Raw genomic sequence first — 18,763 nt, 5'->3', positions numbered from 1 at the left:
GGATACAAGCAAACAGCAGAAAAGTAGCACCGGGATAGCAGACAGAGAGTGGACGTGATAAGAGAGAAGGGGCGCAGGAGGAACGGTAGCGTAACCAGGGCCGTTACTAGATTGTTGGCCACCCGTGGGCATAAACAATAGCGTCGATGTTATTAATTTAATATTATTTAATTATTGTTGTGTTTACTTCCATATATATAGAAAGATAAAAATAGTAATATATTCAACTTAAATAAAATTATTTATTTGTTTAGGATCTTGGTTTCATTTTGTGCAAATGAAGACTAAAAAATACTCCTTTCGCATGGTAACCGTTAAACAACTATATACAGGGTGTATTTGCATGAGGAATATGCATATTTCGAATTCCTTTTACATATAATCCACCAGCATTAAAGAATTCGTTTCTTCGTAGTGTCAATAATTAAATAATATACTATTTAATAATATACAGTAAACAATAATATTATGATTATATTCTTATGTAACTTTGTACTAAATAGTATTTATCCCGTCAATAAATAAATAAATAGAATAAAGAATAAACGGTCTACGGCCGCCCCTGGGTTTAGCCGCCCACGAGGGGGGGGGCACCGTTCGCACTTTATACTACAGGGTATTTATCCCGTTACTAAATAAATAAATAAAATAAAAAATAATATAAATATTTCATAAACTATGTACGGCTGCCACTCCGGGGGCACCTTTTGCACCCCCTGCCAGGAACGGCCCTGAGCATAACCGAGAATCAACGCGAAAGACAGAGTATGTACGACATCGCCGGGAGTGGGGCGATGGGGAGGGGGTTAAAAGTGACGTCACGTCGGGTCGATACTCACCCACACTCCCATTTCCCGGCATCTCGTGACCGAACGGCGGGTGGCGCAGGCGCGGCCTCGTACGCTCCTGAGCGGCTCCTTCCCGCCATATTAGCCCAGCATGGGGTAGGATGTGTGCGACAGGGGTGGCTGCTCGGGCTGCTTCATCTCCCGTAAGGTAATTTCGCGTACTCTGGTCGCGTGGTACCTCAACTCGCGGCGGTGTCCACTCGGCTGGGAGACCAACGAACCTCTCCGAGGGTGCCAAAGGGGGTTCAGAGCCGTTCAGGCCAGAGAAAGTAGGGTGGCGGACATCGTACAGTGGCACGAATCTATCCACGGTGTGCTCCCTCTCGAATCCTACGAGCTGCGAACGCATGGATACGTGGGACGCTGAACTGATACGCGCGGGGAGTCGAACGGTGGAGGGTGAAACCAACCTAAGGAAAGAGGAACAGGCCTGGACACCAGCCAGGGCCGCTGGGAGCTGGACGAAGTGCGAGGAGATCGGGCTGACCGAGGACGGCTCGGACAAAAGGGACTGCAAAACGGACGCGCAAGTGTGGATGTCCTTGTTGTCCATCTGCGGACGGATGTGCGGCTCGGCCGCGTGGCTCGTGCTCTTCACATGCCTCCACGGGGTGCGTTTCTTTGCGTGCTTCCTTCTTCCATTTTTTTTTTTTTTTTTTTTTTTTTTTTTTTTTTTTTTTTGTGGAACTGGTACGTCTGGAGATCCACCAGTTGTACTCGTGAGCCTGGTCATTGCAAACGAAGTGGTCTTATTTTTTAATGAATGTAATTTTTTGTGTACGTTTACCCTTACATGTTGACACTTCGCAACTAGCGTCAATTTGACCTTATGATTTTTTGTTCACACGTAGGACGTGTATTTGTGACGGGCTTGCGTCATGTGGTTTTAGGGGTTCGTGGAAATTAAAATATCTCAGTGGCTGGTAATCGTAGGAAGATGGGACAAACAAGATCTTCTTCGTAAAAGAACAGGTTACAATTATTGTCCTGTAGAGTTTTATCCTAAACCTAACTCGAATAGCCAAAATTTGAGTGTAGTTTGCAAGTTTGATTGTTAGAAAAATGAGAAGTTCAATTGGAAGATTTTTTCAAAAAGGAGTAAAGTATCGAACTTAATTCTTGTATTTCTTGGTAGAGCACATGCCAGTTTAGTTGACTGATCAAGTGCAAGTCCGAGACTTTCAATCCCCTTTTTGTTCTGTAACTTTTCAAATATTCCAATTTTTCCAGGTTCTTTTCTGAAAAAGATTCTGTTTATCCCTTGTTACTATGATTAGCAAACACTGAGCTATTTTAATCAACAACAAATTAATTAACTGACACTGGATTTGAAGTGTCAATATATAGGGATAAACATTTACGACGAATTAGACTTTTTAAAAAAGACATTGGACCACTTCCTTTGGAATGACTACTACCAGTCTGCTGCTTTGAAGACTATGTGAACGAGGGTATTCTTCTGATTAGTTTGAAAGGATCATTGGTGTCTGGGGGTTGATGTAACCTACACTGAACATCACCTGATCATCAGGAATCTAGATCCACCACTTGGACACTTTATAGTCTTCAGTGATTTAGGGGTACCATGATACCTATGCCTATGAATCATCTATGATCTACCTCTGAAGCCTATATGAAACATTGAAGAGTTAGGTTATTCTGCATAGTTTGAAAGGATCATTGGTGTCTGGGGGTTGATATAACCTACACTGAAAATCACCTGATCATCAGGAATCTAGATCCACAACTTGGACACTTCATAATCTTCAGTGATTTAAGGGTACCATGATATACTATAACTCTAGAAATAGAGCCATCTATTTCATGTATACATTATAGATTTCGATTGGACTTGCTAGCTACTTCTGAAGCCTGTGTGAAACATTGAAAAGTTAGTTTATTCTGTTGATTAGTTTGAAAGGATCATTGGTGTCTAAAGGTACCACTACTCTGAGAGTTGATGGAACCATACTGAACATTACCTGATCATCAGGAATCTAGATCCACCACTTGGACACTTCATAGTCTTCAGTGATTCAGGGGGATACTGTAACTCTAGAAATAGATCCATCAATTTCGTATACATTATACAGTAAATCCTCCATGAGTGTTCAAAGGCTCCTCGGCGTTAACAGGAATAGATCCCCAGGTATAATGCTGACTTTTTAATGAGGTTTGGCACATCGATAGAGCTTGGAATTATGAAGCCAATGATATTTATTCCAGTCCCATACGATTATTAGTTGATGAAATATTTCATGTTCAGTGCCGAGGAGCCTTCGAACACTCATGGGGGTTTTACTGTAGATTCCGTTTGGACGGCTGACGATCATGTGACCTCATGGTTCTCTGCATCAGTGTTTAACAAAAGAATGCCTACTCTGTTTTTTTGGGGGGGGGGGGGACACATCGAACGCGTGCATCCCTGAGGGGTTGCACTGGCTAAAAGCGCTTGAAATTTTTACGAGCCTTTAATCAGCCTACCGATTGAAGTCTCGCGTGTGACCACCATAAAAAAAATTGGTTCCCATTTAGCCTGGTTTACAGAAGCCTTTCAATCTGCTACTTTCTACCCAAAAACCCTTTCGTGCTTGAACAAACACGTGAAACTGTATATTAATCCGGAAAATTTTTTTATGTAACTATTTAGTCACGTGTGCGTGGGTCAATAAAAATTGAATGTGTTTAAAATATTTTAATAATTCTATAAATTTAATTGTTTTTTTCTTCGATTATCATAGAGACCCCTTGGACAGAAATTAATCGATGTTCTAGGTGGTGTATAGAGAAAGTTGTGCTAATCAGTGCTATTAATTTCGTTGCAGGAGGGCCGGGGAGAAGTGACAGACATAAGCGCAAGTCCTGGGAGGCAAGCACCTGCCAACCAGTTGCGCCCCAAGGAACCACCCCCCATGGTCATACAAGGAGACTTCAGAAAGGTACCCCAGTGACATTTTCTTACTAACGAATTGCCGCGATACATTCGACAAAGTGCAATAATCCCGTTGTTCCAACCACTGGTTGCTAAATGATACCAGTTACGTATATCTCCAACCAGAAATTTTATATACGGGGTGTCCCATTTAACCCTTATCAATTTTAAAAGTGTTTTTTTTTTAATATAAATTATATAATTATGTTGTAGTCCATTTTTTTTTTGAAATACTTAAATTATCATAGGATTCACAGTATCGATTGAAATTAAACTCAACCCCTGTGTAGGCAACCGGATACCCGGGATAACAGAGTAATTTCTACCGATCACAATTCGTGATTCACCCTGTATACTGTCTGAAGTAAAACAAACACCTAGAACGAAGAAGCAATCGATCGGTCGAAATGATTGGCAAGCTAGAAAGAAAAATCGAGTTAGAATGAAAGTATCCGATCGATTTAATCCCCTGCGTGAAATTGTTCCGTCTAGAATGAAATTATCAACGTTGCGTTTCAAGGCAAGTGAATACCAGCCTTTAATTACTCGTGCTTCCGAAGGTAGCTGGAACAGTTTCACGCAATACTCGTAATCAGTTTCCACGTTCTCATTACATCCGTTGAAGTAGAAGGACCCGACGTTCCAGGTGAGCGGGATCAGCACAGAGATCTTCAAGCAAATCGAGACCGTCGAGAACGATCATGACGCCTCGACAGCAGCGGCCCTCGAGGCTGTCGAACGAAGGGGTGAAATGGTCGTGCGTGTCATCGAGCCACCACAAATGGGCAGGCAGGCATCTGCGGCGGCGAAAAAATTCATTGCCATGCAGGTATGTCGCAACCATCCACGAAGTCATCGAAATCCCTTAACCTCAAAAACACTTTTGGTCCAGATAGCCTAGTAGTCCTAGGCTGAAAAAATACTACCCTGGACGAAGTACTTACAAGAGAAGGCACGGAAGTGTCCCTCTCCGATTTTGATAAAATTTCATATGTCTGTTAGGCAGTCAAAAATAAGAGAGAACTGAGACACGACTTTAAGGGGTGAAACCGCCCCTCGAAGTTTCGATCTGAAATTTTTTTGTTATAAACAAATTATATTTCGAACAATTTGTTAGTACCATATTATTCTACATAAAATACCGCAAATCTCGTGCATTAGAAGTTTTCATGTATCTCCTATGGTTTTCGAGATAGTACTTTCGGGTCGAAACTTCGAGGGGTGGTTTTACCCCTTAATGTCGCGTCTCAGCCGACAAAAAAAATACGTATCCCTTATTTTTGACTGCTTAACGCACATACGGAGTTTCATTAAAATCGGAGAGGGACACTTCCGTGCCTTCCCTTGTTAGACGTAAAAGAATCACTTTGCGAAGACCCTAGTACCTCTATCTAAACTCTGAAACTTTTGGAAGATGGGATAAGAAATCCCGCAATTCCTAAATTTCACTGGCCCAATAATAATATGTTAACAAGAGGAGCGCCAAGGTCTAGACACTATACAGAGTGCCCCAAAATAGTTGTGAATCCTTGAAAGGGATGATTGAAAGTTGTTTCAAATCACCCCCTTCAAGGATTCACAACTATTTTGGTACACCTTGTATACAAGTTATATAGTACACAACATAGCATTACAAAAAACCCTTATTGGTTTTCGCAGAATGGGCCTTCGTTTTCGAGATATTCTAGTTTAAAGTTATTTTCGAGAAGCCTTCGGACAATGATCGAGGGTTTACTGTATAACGTCGTAAAAATCCCGGGTCCATTTTCGTCCCTCCTCCCCCATTTGGCCGACCGGTGTAATTACTCCGTGGACAATGAAGTAATCCCGGTTCGGCGCGTTTTCTTGTTTTGTCGCCTTAATACCATGGAATGTTTGCTGGCAATGTCACCAGCTTCGTTGCTTCCAGGACCCAAAGCACCCTATCCACTTTGTCGAGATAATCAAAAGGCCGGGACAAACGCTCGGGCTCTATATACGGGAGGGTAACGGGGTCGACAGGAACGACGGTGTCTTCATCTCGAGGATAGCCCTGGAGACCGCCGTCTACAACAGCGGCTGCCTGAAGGTGAGATGCTCCTTTCTATATATTTTTTTCCTCCTTCTGCAACAAGCGAGAAAACCTAATTGCTGCCTTCGCTTCGTACCTCGTGGCTGGGGACAATTCGGTGGTTCACGGAATTTATTAAAACTCCAAGCTCCCTTTGGGGTACTGAACAATTAGGTTAACTTGTAAGCTGGACCCTTGTCAGGATGCAACCGTCTATGGGATACACTTTTTCATTTTGTATAGACTCTAGTCCCCAGGAGGATATGTGCCTGTACTGTGAGGTTATGTCATAACGATGCATAGTGTTGAGTTAGGGCATCTATAAATCTATCGATACTATAGATCACGAGTATTGAAACTATAGGACTATAGAGACTCTAGGAATATAGAGACTCTGGAACTATTGACACTCTAAGACTATAGAGACTCCAGGACTATAGAGACTCTAAGACTATAGACACTCTAAGACTGTAGAAACTATAGGCAGCACTGTAGATCTATAGATTCTATAGATTAGGTTTATGCAATCTAGGACTACAAAGACTCGAAGAATACAGAGACTCTAGGACTATAGAGACTATAGGTAGCCCTGTAGATCTATAGATTCTATAGATGAGGACTATAGGATCTGGGACTATTGACACTCTAGGACTATAGAGACTATAGGTAGCCCTGTAGATCTATAGATTCTATAAATGAGGACTATAGAATCTAGGACTACAAAGACTCTGGGACTATTGACACTCTATGACTATAGAGACTATAGGTAGCCCTGTAGATCTATAGATTCTATAGATGAGGACTATAGGATCTGGGACTATTGACACTCTAGGACTATAGAGACTATAGGTAGCCCTGTAGATCTATAGATGAGGACTATAGAATCTAGGACTACAAAGACTCTGGGACTATTGACACTCTAGGACTATAGAGACTATAGGTAGCCCTGTAGATCTATAGATTCTATAGATGAGGACTATAGAATCTAGGACTACAAAGACTCGAAGAATACAGAGACTCTACATAGGACTACAGAGACTATAGATTCTATAGATAGAGTCCTGCTAGATGTCCTACATTTTAGTTTACGGTTGACCACCTGGCGATCATCACTTTATAGGAATCCTTTAATCCCTTGCAGATACCTTTACAAATCTTTCTCTATTTTTGTCATTAGGTAGGGGATGAGATCCTCGCGGTGAACCTGGTCGATGTGACGCACATGAGTCTCGATGACGTGGTGATCATCATGTCGATACCCAGGAGGCTAGTCCTCGCGACGAGACACGGCCAGCATCAGCCGATCTCGCATAGTCGTCAGACCGAGCACAAGGCACCGCCTGTGGTCGTTATCAAAAGAGATCTGAACGAGGATGAGAACGATCATTCGACGAGCAATCACATCAGGTATCCAATTGATTCAACCCAACCCAGACCTAACCTAATTTAGTACCAGAAAGAATACAGAAACTGATGACCTTGTTTCGTTCACAGAGACGGTAATCGTAGACGTGGCGACGGTCGCGAAATGCTGCCATCCAGGTCGCGATTGGGTCTGACAGGTCTAGGATCCAGTCAGGATCTTGGATCCAGCAACGGTGATCTGTACTACAATTCCAGACCGGAAGGACATTGGTCCTACCAACCTCCGCCACCGCCAGTCATCACGCATCAGCCTAAACCCTCTGCGACGCAACATTTCCAGCCGTACGAGCGTGGATACCCGAAAACATTGGAGAGTTTGGCTGAAAAAGTAAGTCCTTCAGTGATGATTCGCTTATTGTCAAAGATTCTGACGCAGGTCGAGATTTTATTTGAAAACAGGGGAGGATTCTGAGGCTATCCGATACACTTCGATTAAAAGTTCACTTTTAAACTATAAAGTGGAACCTGGTGAAACAGCTAGATCCTAAAATGCTAGGAAGACCTCAATAAAGTTAGAGTACTGTTATAGATCTCCACCTGTCGTCAGAAGTAGATCACACATAGATGTTCTAGACGATGTGGATCGAGCACCCTTTCACATACCTGTTTGCACCAAGTTGACACTTGTTTGCCTTTCTCTGTCTTCGATTGCAATCGCGATTAATCAGAAAATGGTGAATTCGTGGCAATGTCTCGAGACACTCTTGATAGTAAATCAGTATGATATGCGTACCGTCCGTATGCTCAAGCCACTCGGAGCAGAATGATTTTTGATCGGTGAAACGGAAGTATTAAGCATCTGGGTATCGTATAAACATCCGAGCTGTTCCAGTGGTTTGAAAAATTGAACGGTACGCAGTTCAACCGTGTTTCGACGACGTAATTTCACATGACTAATTGGTTCTGTGAATGAATGCTACATTGATATTAACCAGGATTTCACAAAGGTAAAGAAAACCACAAACTCTTTCTTGATATCTAGACTTGTGTATGAGCGCAATATATTCTGCACCGTATCCGACCTGGACAGACAAGTATTTGTTTACAGAGATTCCTATTTAACCGTTTCATTAAAAAAAAAAAAAAAAAGAAACACTATGTTTTAATGTTCAGATTTTTTCAAAAAATAGCGACACATCTGACAAAGACAAATATTCGTTAATGTCCACGTGAAGTTGAACTCGCCTATGTGTATATCCCCACTGGTAATGTGAGAATCCTACTTTATGTTGCCTCATCAGCTTTGCTATGCGTTCGTTCGTTTCGATTTCTTTCTTTCTGAGTATTCTCTGCCCACGACGATCCGTGATTGTCATTAGTCACACGATAGATGGATCCGACAAAGCCAAGTAAAACGATTCAAAAACTTCTGATAAAGTCCTCTAAATAATGATCCATTGATCGTGATGACTCAGTACTTAAGAATCCCTCGATCACAGCCTGCCCGAAGTTAGACTACTGAAAGTAGATCCTGCAAGGATGTCTAAGTGAATGGACTGTGAACGAAGGGTCTGACGAACCGTTATTGTCCGAACGGAACAGGGCTATACTGATGGTCGTTCATAAATTTAGGTACACTCGTTTTACACGGGGCCGGTAATGCCCTCGAACGGCGGCCGTCGGATGTCCACGGGTGCAGGGATGCAATCGGTTGGAAGTAGATTGTCTGGTCAAACACAATCCTCCCATTACGGGTACGGTCAGCATACGGGAAGTGGACGAATCATGCCCAGAAGTGGCTCGGATCAACATCTGCCCCGTGTCGATTACACGAGCATAACCACTCCAGCTCGGCACACTCTTCTCAGATCCAGTCTGAAGTCAGGTTAGCTGACTTCCGTTGATTCGCCAAAATAGTTGGTAGACTCTTGAACCCTACTGGCTTCTTTCCACCTCCTATAGGTACATCAGGGTTGAGATACAACACGAGATACGCTACACAAACGGACTCATCGACCACGCAACGACAGGGCCAATTTGGCACCCTGACGAGGAGACATCGACCCTCGTTGGACTATGCGTCTGACACCGAGGCGACCTGTTCCAGCTCGCCGAAATCGGCGTACTATTATTACAGGCACAACATGAACAATCCAACGCAAAGCAGCGCTGTCTCCCACCTGGCGACACTCTCCAGGTCGCAGATTGGTCAGAGTTCCTCCGGTTCGTTAATGTCACTCGCATTATGCCAGAAGCGACTTGTCCAAGTTGTCTAAATGGTACTAAAAGCGGCCCGTTGTCCCCAGGCTTGAGATCCAACTCGTTGCCCCGCAGTGGCAGAACGTTGCCTCAACAACCCGGTCTCAGGACTGGACTTAGCACAGTAGCATCCGGATTGATCGATCAGGAGGACAGCGACGGGGCACTGTCGGCGCCTGAATTGCCTTCCATTCGACGTGACAGAGGTAGTAGACTAATTTACATTCCGTACATAGGATGTTCCAAAAAGATGGGACAAGTAATGTGCATATTCCTCGTGCAAATACAAATCGAAAAGTCCTTTACCGTTTTGTAATCCGATGCTCCATTCCCGAGATATTAGTAGTTAAATGAACTCCAATCAGCTGAGCGGTGGGACACACGCGTACCCGCCCACCGCTCAGCTGATTGGAGTTCGTTTAACTACTAATATCTCGGGAATGGAGCATCGGATTACAAAACGGTAAAGGACTTTTCGATTTGTATTTGCACGAGGAATACGTATGTTGCGGGTTGTCCCGTCTTTCTAGGACAACCTGTGTATTTTTGGAGCTAACCAACCGAGGAATACAACGGTACATGACTGTCCGACAGGGAGAATACCATTGTCGCCTAGTGTGTTCACATCGGACGAATACAAAGCATGGTTGAGTCGAACACCCAGCACAAGCGCCTTATATGAACAAATCAGGGCGACCACTACCAGGCCGCCACGTTATACCTACAGCGCGGAGAATATTCACGCGGCTGCGAATCAAGTACGTGGACTTGGAGGGTAAAGAGTATTGCAGGATAAGAGGATCAAAAGTGATCTTACACCGATTTGGACTTGTGATATATCATTCGATAGCCTGTCAAGAAAAAACAGTTTGTGCCAAATTTCAACCCTCTGTCTCGACCGAGAGGGTAGTAATAAAGAAAATTCGGATTATTACCTGTATTCTTTAGCGTTTTTGATTTTTTACAACTAGGATACTCAACTAAAAAATCGCAAAAAATTCTCCAACGCGTGCCCCAGTAAGTACTATCCATCAGATTTTTTTACAGAATTTTTGCACGTCATGAAACAGGAAAAATAGAGGAAAACTACCCCCCTGGTCGAGATACGGAGTTGAAACATTGGCACAAACTGTTTCCTCTTGACAAGCTATCGCATGGTATATCACAATTCCAAATCGGTCTAGGATCACTTTTGATCCTCTTATCCTGCTATACTCTTTCGAAGATTAAGAGCGTTCTAATCTCTCGTTATGATAACAGGGTGAATATGGCAGCTACGGTGGCTATAGACCGCTCTCGAGCACATTGGACCGCCTCTCAACGAGGTCAGCCTCGGCGCAACAGGTGAACCTGGCCAATTTGAGAGCATCGACGGCGATCAGCTCCACGTGCCACCGCGGAACGATAAACCCAAGACCGGCCTCTGTGGCATCAAGCGCCCGTACATCGTTGACGAGTCAGAAACCGTCTCTGAGCAGCTCGACCGCTCAGAGGGCGACATCGGTCAGGAGGATCCGAAACCTGTTGGACCTAGAGTCAACGAGAAGTATACCGACTCCCACGCCTACCAGAACTCAGGATCAAAGACTGCTAGATATTAACCCTGCAGGTGGGAAGAATCAATGCAGTGTTCTGAGATGATTATCCTTAATTCTCTATACTGAAATATTAACTTTTGTTCTTGCTTTAGAGTTCCTCAAATATAAAATAGAGAAGCCGCCCACTGTAGGGACTCCGAGCTCGACCAGTTCCCTCCTGAGTTCGCTCGGGGAGACCAGCGGCGGCAGCGGCGATTTGGCCGGTGGTGTCAGCGGATTGCTCTGGGTCTATCTCCTGGCTGGACGTGGACTTCGGTCGACGACGTCCTCGTCAGCAGCCACCACACCCTCCACGCCATCAGGTCAGCCTAACTTAGGTACGTTCGGGAGTATGCACATCCTTTAGTCGTTTCTTTCCCATTGCACAAAGAGACCTATTCTGAGAGAAGGATTGCTTTGCTTTCTCTAAAAGCCTATGGTAGATCCTCTATCCCTAAACTCTCGAATATTAGAAAATATTCTACAGTTTAAGGTATAGCCTTTCTTAACCCTAGAGCAAACCGTAACACAGAACTAGGGTGGCTCTGGGGTTAGAGCGACACAATTAAATTGTCAAGTCTATCGAGCATTCTCTGTTACTCGACTACCAAAACAGCTAGCTGTGGGTTGAGAGACCTGTACTGCGTGCTGGAGTGCGACAGGGTGCACAAAGCCAGAACAGTGGTACGTACCGGTGACCTGATGTTCGACTGGGACGAGACCTTCGAGCTGGATCTCGTTGGTAACCGGCAGTTGGACCTGCTTGTCTATTCCTGGGACCCGCAGTACAGGCATAAACTTTGCTACAAGGGATCCGTACACCTGGCCACTCTTCTGAAGGAGTCGCCTGTCCACCAACTGGCTGTCAAAGTCGAACCACGTGGCACAATCTACTTAAAACTACGGTATACCGATGCTCAACAAACCTTCAGGAGGAGAGGACTTCCGGTGATATCTCTGGCCACCAGAGTTGCACCTCTTTTCGGAGTTGATCTCGACACTGTGGTGAGTTAACCTTTTCATTACTGCTGGCGCCTAGAGGTGCTTTGAAAATTTCCTTCCAATGTACTGTTGGCGCTTATCACATTACCTAGTTGTTAGGTTCTGTAGATTCAAGAATCAACAGCCAAGGAACTATTATTAAACAGTTTAATCACAGTAGCACATTACATTCATGGAAAATAGCAAAACTCTAATAGAATAACGTAACAATTTCTTCTGTAACGCTGATCTAAGGGTAATATTAATAGGCTTCTTATCTATAAGCACTGAAATTTAAAAGCCTAAAGGGCAATAAAGTGTTAACTTATAATTAGTTCTGTCCGCTGATACGAGGGGCGCCTATAGGCGCTTACTTCACATTGCTCGAAGCAAACTGAAATCTCGTCTACAGGCGCCCCGCAAACGGCAAATCTTATCGGCAATGATAACAACAAATTTCGCTTGTATTAGACGTAAATAAATTTTGATTCAGCAAGTACATTTTCCATTAGTCATATATTACTTAAACTTGATTACTTTATATACAGTTATTTCGTTTTGTACCCTTAAAATAAAAAACGGTGGTGGTAGATTAATCACGAAAAGTACACGTTGTAAATATGACAGACGGGGTAAATTCAAGATCAAATTTTGAACACCCAAGTAATTTTGAAATATTTGTCCATCTTTATAAGCATATATTTTAAAAAACGACGTGTGTTGAACATTTCATCGGAATCAGAAAATAAGACAATGCAAACTGCACCAAGCAAAAGAAAATTTGTAACCTACAATTCACAACTTTGATGATGAGAATAGTGGAACTAATGCAAATAGTTCCACTATTCTCAGCAGCTAATGATCTATTTTCGATATTTTTCAAGTTTTCTTTTACGAAGAAGTTGTGGAATTCATTAGATATATTTTTTTTAAATAAACCTAATTAACTTTTACTGTCAAATGTTTAGTATGTGTACTAACAATGCAGTACAGATACTGTGTATCAAAATCTGCTGTCGCGAAAGTGTTAAGTATTCCAGTTTCAGGTAATTAAAGATCACGAAGTTCTTGCATTTCTACAATGGTAGGTGTATGTTTTCAGGTGAGTCGAGAAAGCAAGACAGGTGGAGTTCCTGGAGGAGTTTCCACTGCCCTGGCGATGGGTGTGCCAAACGTTCCCATAATCGTCTGGCGTTGCGTCGAGGAGGTAGAGAGAAGGGGTCTAGACATCATTGGTATATTCTCTTCCTTTTATGTTCTAAGATCGCCTACCAATTGTACCTTTCAGTATCAATATTCATGGAGGAATTTTCGATTGAACAGGTTTGTACAGACTATGTGGGTCAGCAACGAAGAAGAGGATATTGAGGGAAGCCTTCGAGAGAAATGCCCGTTCGGTGAACCTGTCGCCTGACAATGTGCCCGACATCAATGTCATAACAGGTGTATATTTAATCATAGTAGCTAAGAGTAGACTGATCATAGAATGTTCATCGAGATGTTAACATTTTAATGGAATTTCTTAGGTGTACTGAAGGATTACCTACGAGAACTTCCAGAACCACTCTTCACGAAGTGCCTCTACCAAATGATGGTCGATGCGCTGGCCGTCTGTCTACCGGATGATCCGCAGGGCAACGCTAAACTAATGTTCAGCATACTCGATTGTCTACCAGAAGTAAACAAGGTTCGTATATGTACTAAAAATCTCCTAATTCACCTACACAACTAACGAGGGTGCTTCGCTGACACAAGATTACTCGGAATTACAGTGTACGCTAATTTACCTGTTGGACCACTTGGCAATGGTAGTGTCACAGTGCAACAAAATGTCCCCGGCCAGCCTGGCGGTCTGTTTCGGCCCTGTTCTCATGCTACACTCGGAGGAGACTGGACCACCGTTAGATTTCCAACAGCCGATCGCGGTGCTCAAATACCTTCTGGAGATATGGCCGGTTAAGTCAGGTAATGTCGTCATTTCTAACATTCCCTTCTAGACTACCTGTCGTGGCTTAGTGATTCGTTGTGATGCATTTTAACCCGGCTTGACGGAACACCCAAACCTGAACAATAAGAGCCGAATAATCAGTCGCTCCTTTCACAGACAGTTCGGAAGATTTCTTCAGTCGCTTCAGCGCTACCTCGAGTTACGCAACCAGTCGAGCACAACAACACTCAACAACAAATGCATCAGCAGCAGCAACAGGTACATCAACAGGTGCAGCACCAGCTGCAGGGAACATTGGGACGCACAGGGCTGCCCTGGCAGCAGCAACACTCACTTCATCAACAGCCCCCAACTACAACGCCCGGAGCCCTCGCGGCCTCCACTCGTCCGCCTCCGCCGGTCAAACCTCGACAGGTCAGTGGGTCTCTAGAGTTCCCGTCTTATCTCCACGACATTCGAGTTGATCTCTCTGGCCTCTCTTCAGCCCTTTCATCTATTAATGTACACGCTGGCTTCTGTCGTTCAAAGACTCCTTAACCCCTTGCCTTATAACATCGAGTCAGGCTCATGGTGACGTTATCAAAATGGATTCAACAAACAGAAATATTATTCGTTTTCTTTTAGTCAAAATGAAATATTAGTTTGCTGATATTAATATTTAACTTTTAGAGTAAATGTACAATTGCGATAAGTACAGGGATTTCTTTTGTTTCTGGGGGAATTATTAATGGTAAAGTAATTCTGGACACTGCAGACATCTAGAAAATCATAGGGCAAGGGGTTAATACGTAACTGAAACCTTTGGTAGTCCTTCGAGACCGATAGGTACTCGAAACAGAAGGACGAGAAGAGAAGCGAAAGAGATTCGACAGCTTCAAGTTTTCTGGTCTTAATGGTAAATCGATCCAAATAGTAACCTGAACTGGAAAAGAGTTCAGACCAGGAAAGTTGAACGAAACCATTTAAGACATGCGATAACTATCTCGCTATCTGCTTTTCTACCCGTGTAAGGTAGGTCAAGTAAAACGTCTCTTTCCCCCTCGTTTCGCTTCGCAGAGCTACACCCTGACGCGCTTTCATAATGTCAAAGTCAATAATACGTTCGATTCCATTCATTTACTCATTCATTCATTCATACATTCACTGAGATCGTGTCCAGATCACCGTGGCTCTCTCGTGACTACTTGTGTGTCTTGACGTCAGTCGTTGCAAATTATTCTTCTCGTGCAGCTTAACTGCTTGGTGACAACAGGAGGTAGCTTTGAGTGTAGTCTCCATGCTAGAGATGGAGAAATATCGATGGCATATCGATTATTGAAAAAATGAAAAAATGACTTTTTTGACGATGAAAAGTTAGAATAATATTTCTTGAAGAAGAAATGTTATAACTTTTCATCGCCAAAAAAGTAATTTTTTCATTATTATACGAATAGGACAATTTTTGGAAAGAAATAATTCATTAGAAGACTCAGATTCATTTATTTCGGAAGGTAAATGGGGATTTGAGAGAATTATGTAAAAAATATTTATCTTGACCAGCAACTTCTGTAGAATAATAAAAATCAGTGACTATTTTCTTAAACTATATACTACAAATATTTATAATTTTACATTTCTTATAAACATTTTATAATCATTTTTTTAAAAACGCACAATATCGATCAAACATTTGCATTTCTACGAGCTCCAAAGGTTTCTTTTAACAAACAAATTTTGTCGAATTTGAATTATCGGAAATAATCGATTATTATCGATACTTGGGAATCAAACTATCGATATTTCTTCACTTCTACTCCAAAAAGGTATAACGTTTTTTCCATTGGTGCACTCTTGAAGTTCAGCAAGCAGAGAAGCGGATCACATGTGGCGAAGAAATTGCAAAAATTCGTGGTCCGAAATGAATCCGTGTAAATATCAAGCACACCAAGAACGCCTCCGTGCATGTCTCGATGTGTCAGTTCTGTCCGTTACACGGGGTGGGTGATTGTTGTTGTTGTTTTTTTTTCTTTCTTTTGCTACTCGCCAGTCTCGACGTGTCTTTCCATTATAGTGAAGATTTACGTTGTCTTCTTTATCTTTTTTCGTTTTGGGCACGTATTCTTCAGAGCAAGCGCAAATTGCCGGCTCTACCAAACCGCTGACAGCACAGAGACGCCGCTTCTTGCACAGGTATTATCGTTATTATCATTTTCATTCCGCGTTTACAATCAGCCTTTAGTTATCGTTATATCACTTGCATGGCCCAGGATCAGATATCAGAGAACCGATACACACTCATGTCGTCTGACACTTCTCGTCACAGTTTTCGCAGACAGTCTGTGTGATTTCGGAAAACAATTGATGTGTAGTCTTTGGTTAAATGGTACAGAGTCTAAGAGAGTGTAAGAATTTTACGTGACACGAAATATCATTTTTATAGGAAAATCAATCTTTGATAACCTATGAGGTAACAGTAGAAAAGTCAGAATGATGCTTCTTTACGACTTTGTACAATGTATGTAGTGCAACTAATGGAAGGACTAATAGTCAGCATTCTATCATTCACAGAAAGAATTCTCCTCTTATACTAATTAAAGAACATACTTCAAACAATACCTCCAATAAATGGCTTTCATGAAGTCACTTGTTCGATATAAAGTGAAGACAGAATATATTCACTTGCAGTCTCTAGCATCCTTGCAATCTAGAATCACATGTCATGATATAAACCTTACAATTAGATAGCAGAGTGCGTGGAAGGTACGGAACAAGTGGTCTTCTCACTTCATTTAATTAGTGATGATACGACCCTTGGAAAAACTATGTAATCACTGATAGTCTGATGAACCGTTACTGTACCCTAGCATGTTGTACTCATACCACAACCGTTGCATCTTGAATTCAGTTCAACCATTCCTTCAACTCTACTACGTTTCAGCATTTCAAAGAAATACGCAGTATTCAGAATGTTTCAGTTGAACTGAGATCAAATGTACAATGTCATTCAGTCATCACCATTCAAATATTCCAGCCTCACACTAAACAGTCATCATTGAGAGACACTAAAAAGGCACTCCAGAATGTACAATCATACACAGTGACATACCATATCTCCTATTCTCAGTCAACCAACTTTACAAACACAGACTTTTCAGAGCGCAGGGTCTTCATTTGCAAAGTCACTTCACAAGAATCTTTCAATACCATTGACACCCATAAACACTGTGTATTCACTCTGCACATAATCACAGAACATCACGTCAGCTCTTCCCGTTCCACACTTTTCCTGATGCTTAACCCTTTGCACAGCTGAGATTTACCCGAGTGGTAACCAACCTGTTTCTACGTACAGTTATAAAAGTGCAAAGGGTTTTCAATTTCCTGTGAAGTACTTTAGATCAGTGCTGTCCACGACCAGGGCCCTTTTATCTGTCGTTGTTACCCTTGTCTGTGGGGGACAGAGTAAGCAAAGTGGATGGATGCACGTGGAAAGCTCTAGGCCTTTAGAGGTTCACGTTGGACAGCACTGCCTTAGACGAGCTTCGTGACCTCAGAATTAACGACGAAACGACGCTGACCGTGCGGGGCGTCCTCTGTCTGCACAGGTGATAGTCTCGTCACCCGGTTCACCTAGCAGTGAGGAGTCGGAAGCCTCGCCAGAGCCAATTAACAAGAGCCTTCTGGGTGGCCTGGGACTCGAGAAGAGCAACGACGGTGCCACGGCGGACACGACCGGTCCTGGAACAGAGCAGATCACACCGACCAGCAGCGTTGACACGGAGGAGGGTAACACACCGCATCTGGAAGAGGGCGAGAGAGGCGTCGAGGGTGACGCCGAGGCCAGCGACGACGATCGACACCAGCATGTATCAAAAACGCATTGAAGTCTTGTTGATCATGGGAAAGAATGGGGGTTAGGGAGGTGTGTGCGCCTTGAGTAGCTTGAATGTCTTGATCCGACTAAATAATTGGATAACAATCTCTTAGTTTTTCGTGAGAATGAAAGATTTAGCTGATGGGAATCACGAGGAAGAAACGTAGCAGCGTTGGGCATTGAACATATACCTTTAGTAAGCTGAGACCATGGTCCTGATTCAATTGATCGGCAATGCTAGATCAGAGACTGAAAATGTTAATAACTAATTGGTTGTTGATTGTTAAACTAATCTTCTGTCTCACTTTGGTCTAGTTTCTGTGGATAGGTTCAGTGTTAACACATTTTGTCGGAGGCAAGGGTAGTAGGTAACTTCTGGAACTATGACCAACCTTATTGTTGGTTCTCAGTGATCGCGGAGCAATTGAGAATTTTCGTTAATCCATGCCCACCTCTAATGACGAGTACAGATGTCTGATGAGGATGTTATACGTAAATATTATTATTATACGAGGAATCTTATTAATCCTAGCCTGTTGGAACAGGCGTTTATTGATGTGTTGGGAAGTTTTTGTTATCCGTAGGCATATTTATTTCGATATGTTCAGTGAACGGAGAATGAAGGTGATTCCTTAAGACGTTGCATGTACACTAATCTGATATCGGTTTCTTGATTCGTTGTCAGATGTCCTTATCTGCGACGATTTATCTTTCCTCCTTCAAGACCATTGGGTCTCTGTCTTCAAAAGATCTAGAATCTAGATCAACCGACAGAATTAGTAATTCACTACAGAGCAATTGTCTTAAGTGTTTCTCTTCGTCCGAATCCAAGATTTTCACGGCATGTTGGTGAAAACTAAGATGAAAAGAGACTACATTCTTTCTTCTTTTTATTTCTATCAACGATGCAACACGTTGCCATGCATCAGCATGGAGATCTGCTGCATCAA

General features: G+C 42.8%; 1 protein-coding gene across 1 annotated transcript in view; it reads left to right on the top strand.

The window, feature by feature from the left end:
- The window catches only part of LOC107189520 (rho GTPase-activating protein 100F), a 41,972-nt gene extending 24,149 nt beyond the window's left edge, over nt 1-17,823 (top strand). Inside the window, exons 2-19 of the mRNA XM_015578076.1 lie at nt 3,674-3,787; nt 4,427-4,609; nt 5,690-5,848; nt 7,008-7,237; nt 7,325-7,583; nt 8,828-9,080; nt 9,158-9,418; nt 9,502-9,660; nt 10,049-10,212; nt 10,715-11,063; nt 11,145-11,369; nt 11,648-12,036; nt 13,115-13,247; nt 13,336-13,455; nt 13,539-13,699; nt 13,785-13,977; nt 14,121-14,374; nt 17,545-17,823. Of these exons, the coding sequence (XP_015433562.1) occupies nt 3,674-3,787; nt 4,427-4,609; nt 5,690-5,848; nt 7,008-7,237; nt 7,325-7,583; nt 8,828-9,080; nt 9,158-9,418; nt 9,502-9,660; nt 10,049-10,212; nt 10,715-11,063; nt 11,145-11,369; nt 11,648-12,036; nt 13,115-13,247; nt 13,336-13,455; nt 13,539-13,699; nt 13,785-13,977; nt 14,121-14,374; nt 17,545-17,823 (3,885 nt within the window). The remainder of the gene's footprint in view (nt 1-3,673; nt 3,788-4,426; nt 4,610-5,689; nt 5,849-7,007; nt 7,238-7,324; nt 7,584-8,827; nt 9,081-9,157; nt 9,419-9,501; nt 9,661-10,048; nt 10,213-10,714; nt 11,064-11,144; nt 11,370-11,647; nt 12,037-13,114; nt 13,248-13,335; nt 13,456-13,538; nt 13,700-13,784; nt 13,978-14,120; nt 14,375-17,544) is intronic.
- The last annotated feature ends 940 nt before the right edge of the window (nt 17,824-18,763 follow it).

The sequence above is a fragment of the Dufourea novaeangliae genome, unplaced genomic scaffold (assembly GCF_001272555.1).
Source record: "Dufourea novaeangliae isolate 0120121106 unplaced genomic scaffold, ASM127255v1 scaffold23, whole genome shotgun sequence".
NCBI lineage: Eukaryota > Metazoa > Arthropoda > Insecta > Hymenoptera > Halictidae > Dufourea > Dufourea novaeangliae.
The sequence above is the reverse complement of the archived record's forward strand: the minus strand, read 5'-3'. Positions and strand labels throughout refer to the sequence as shown.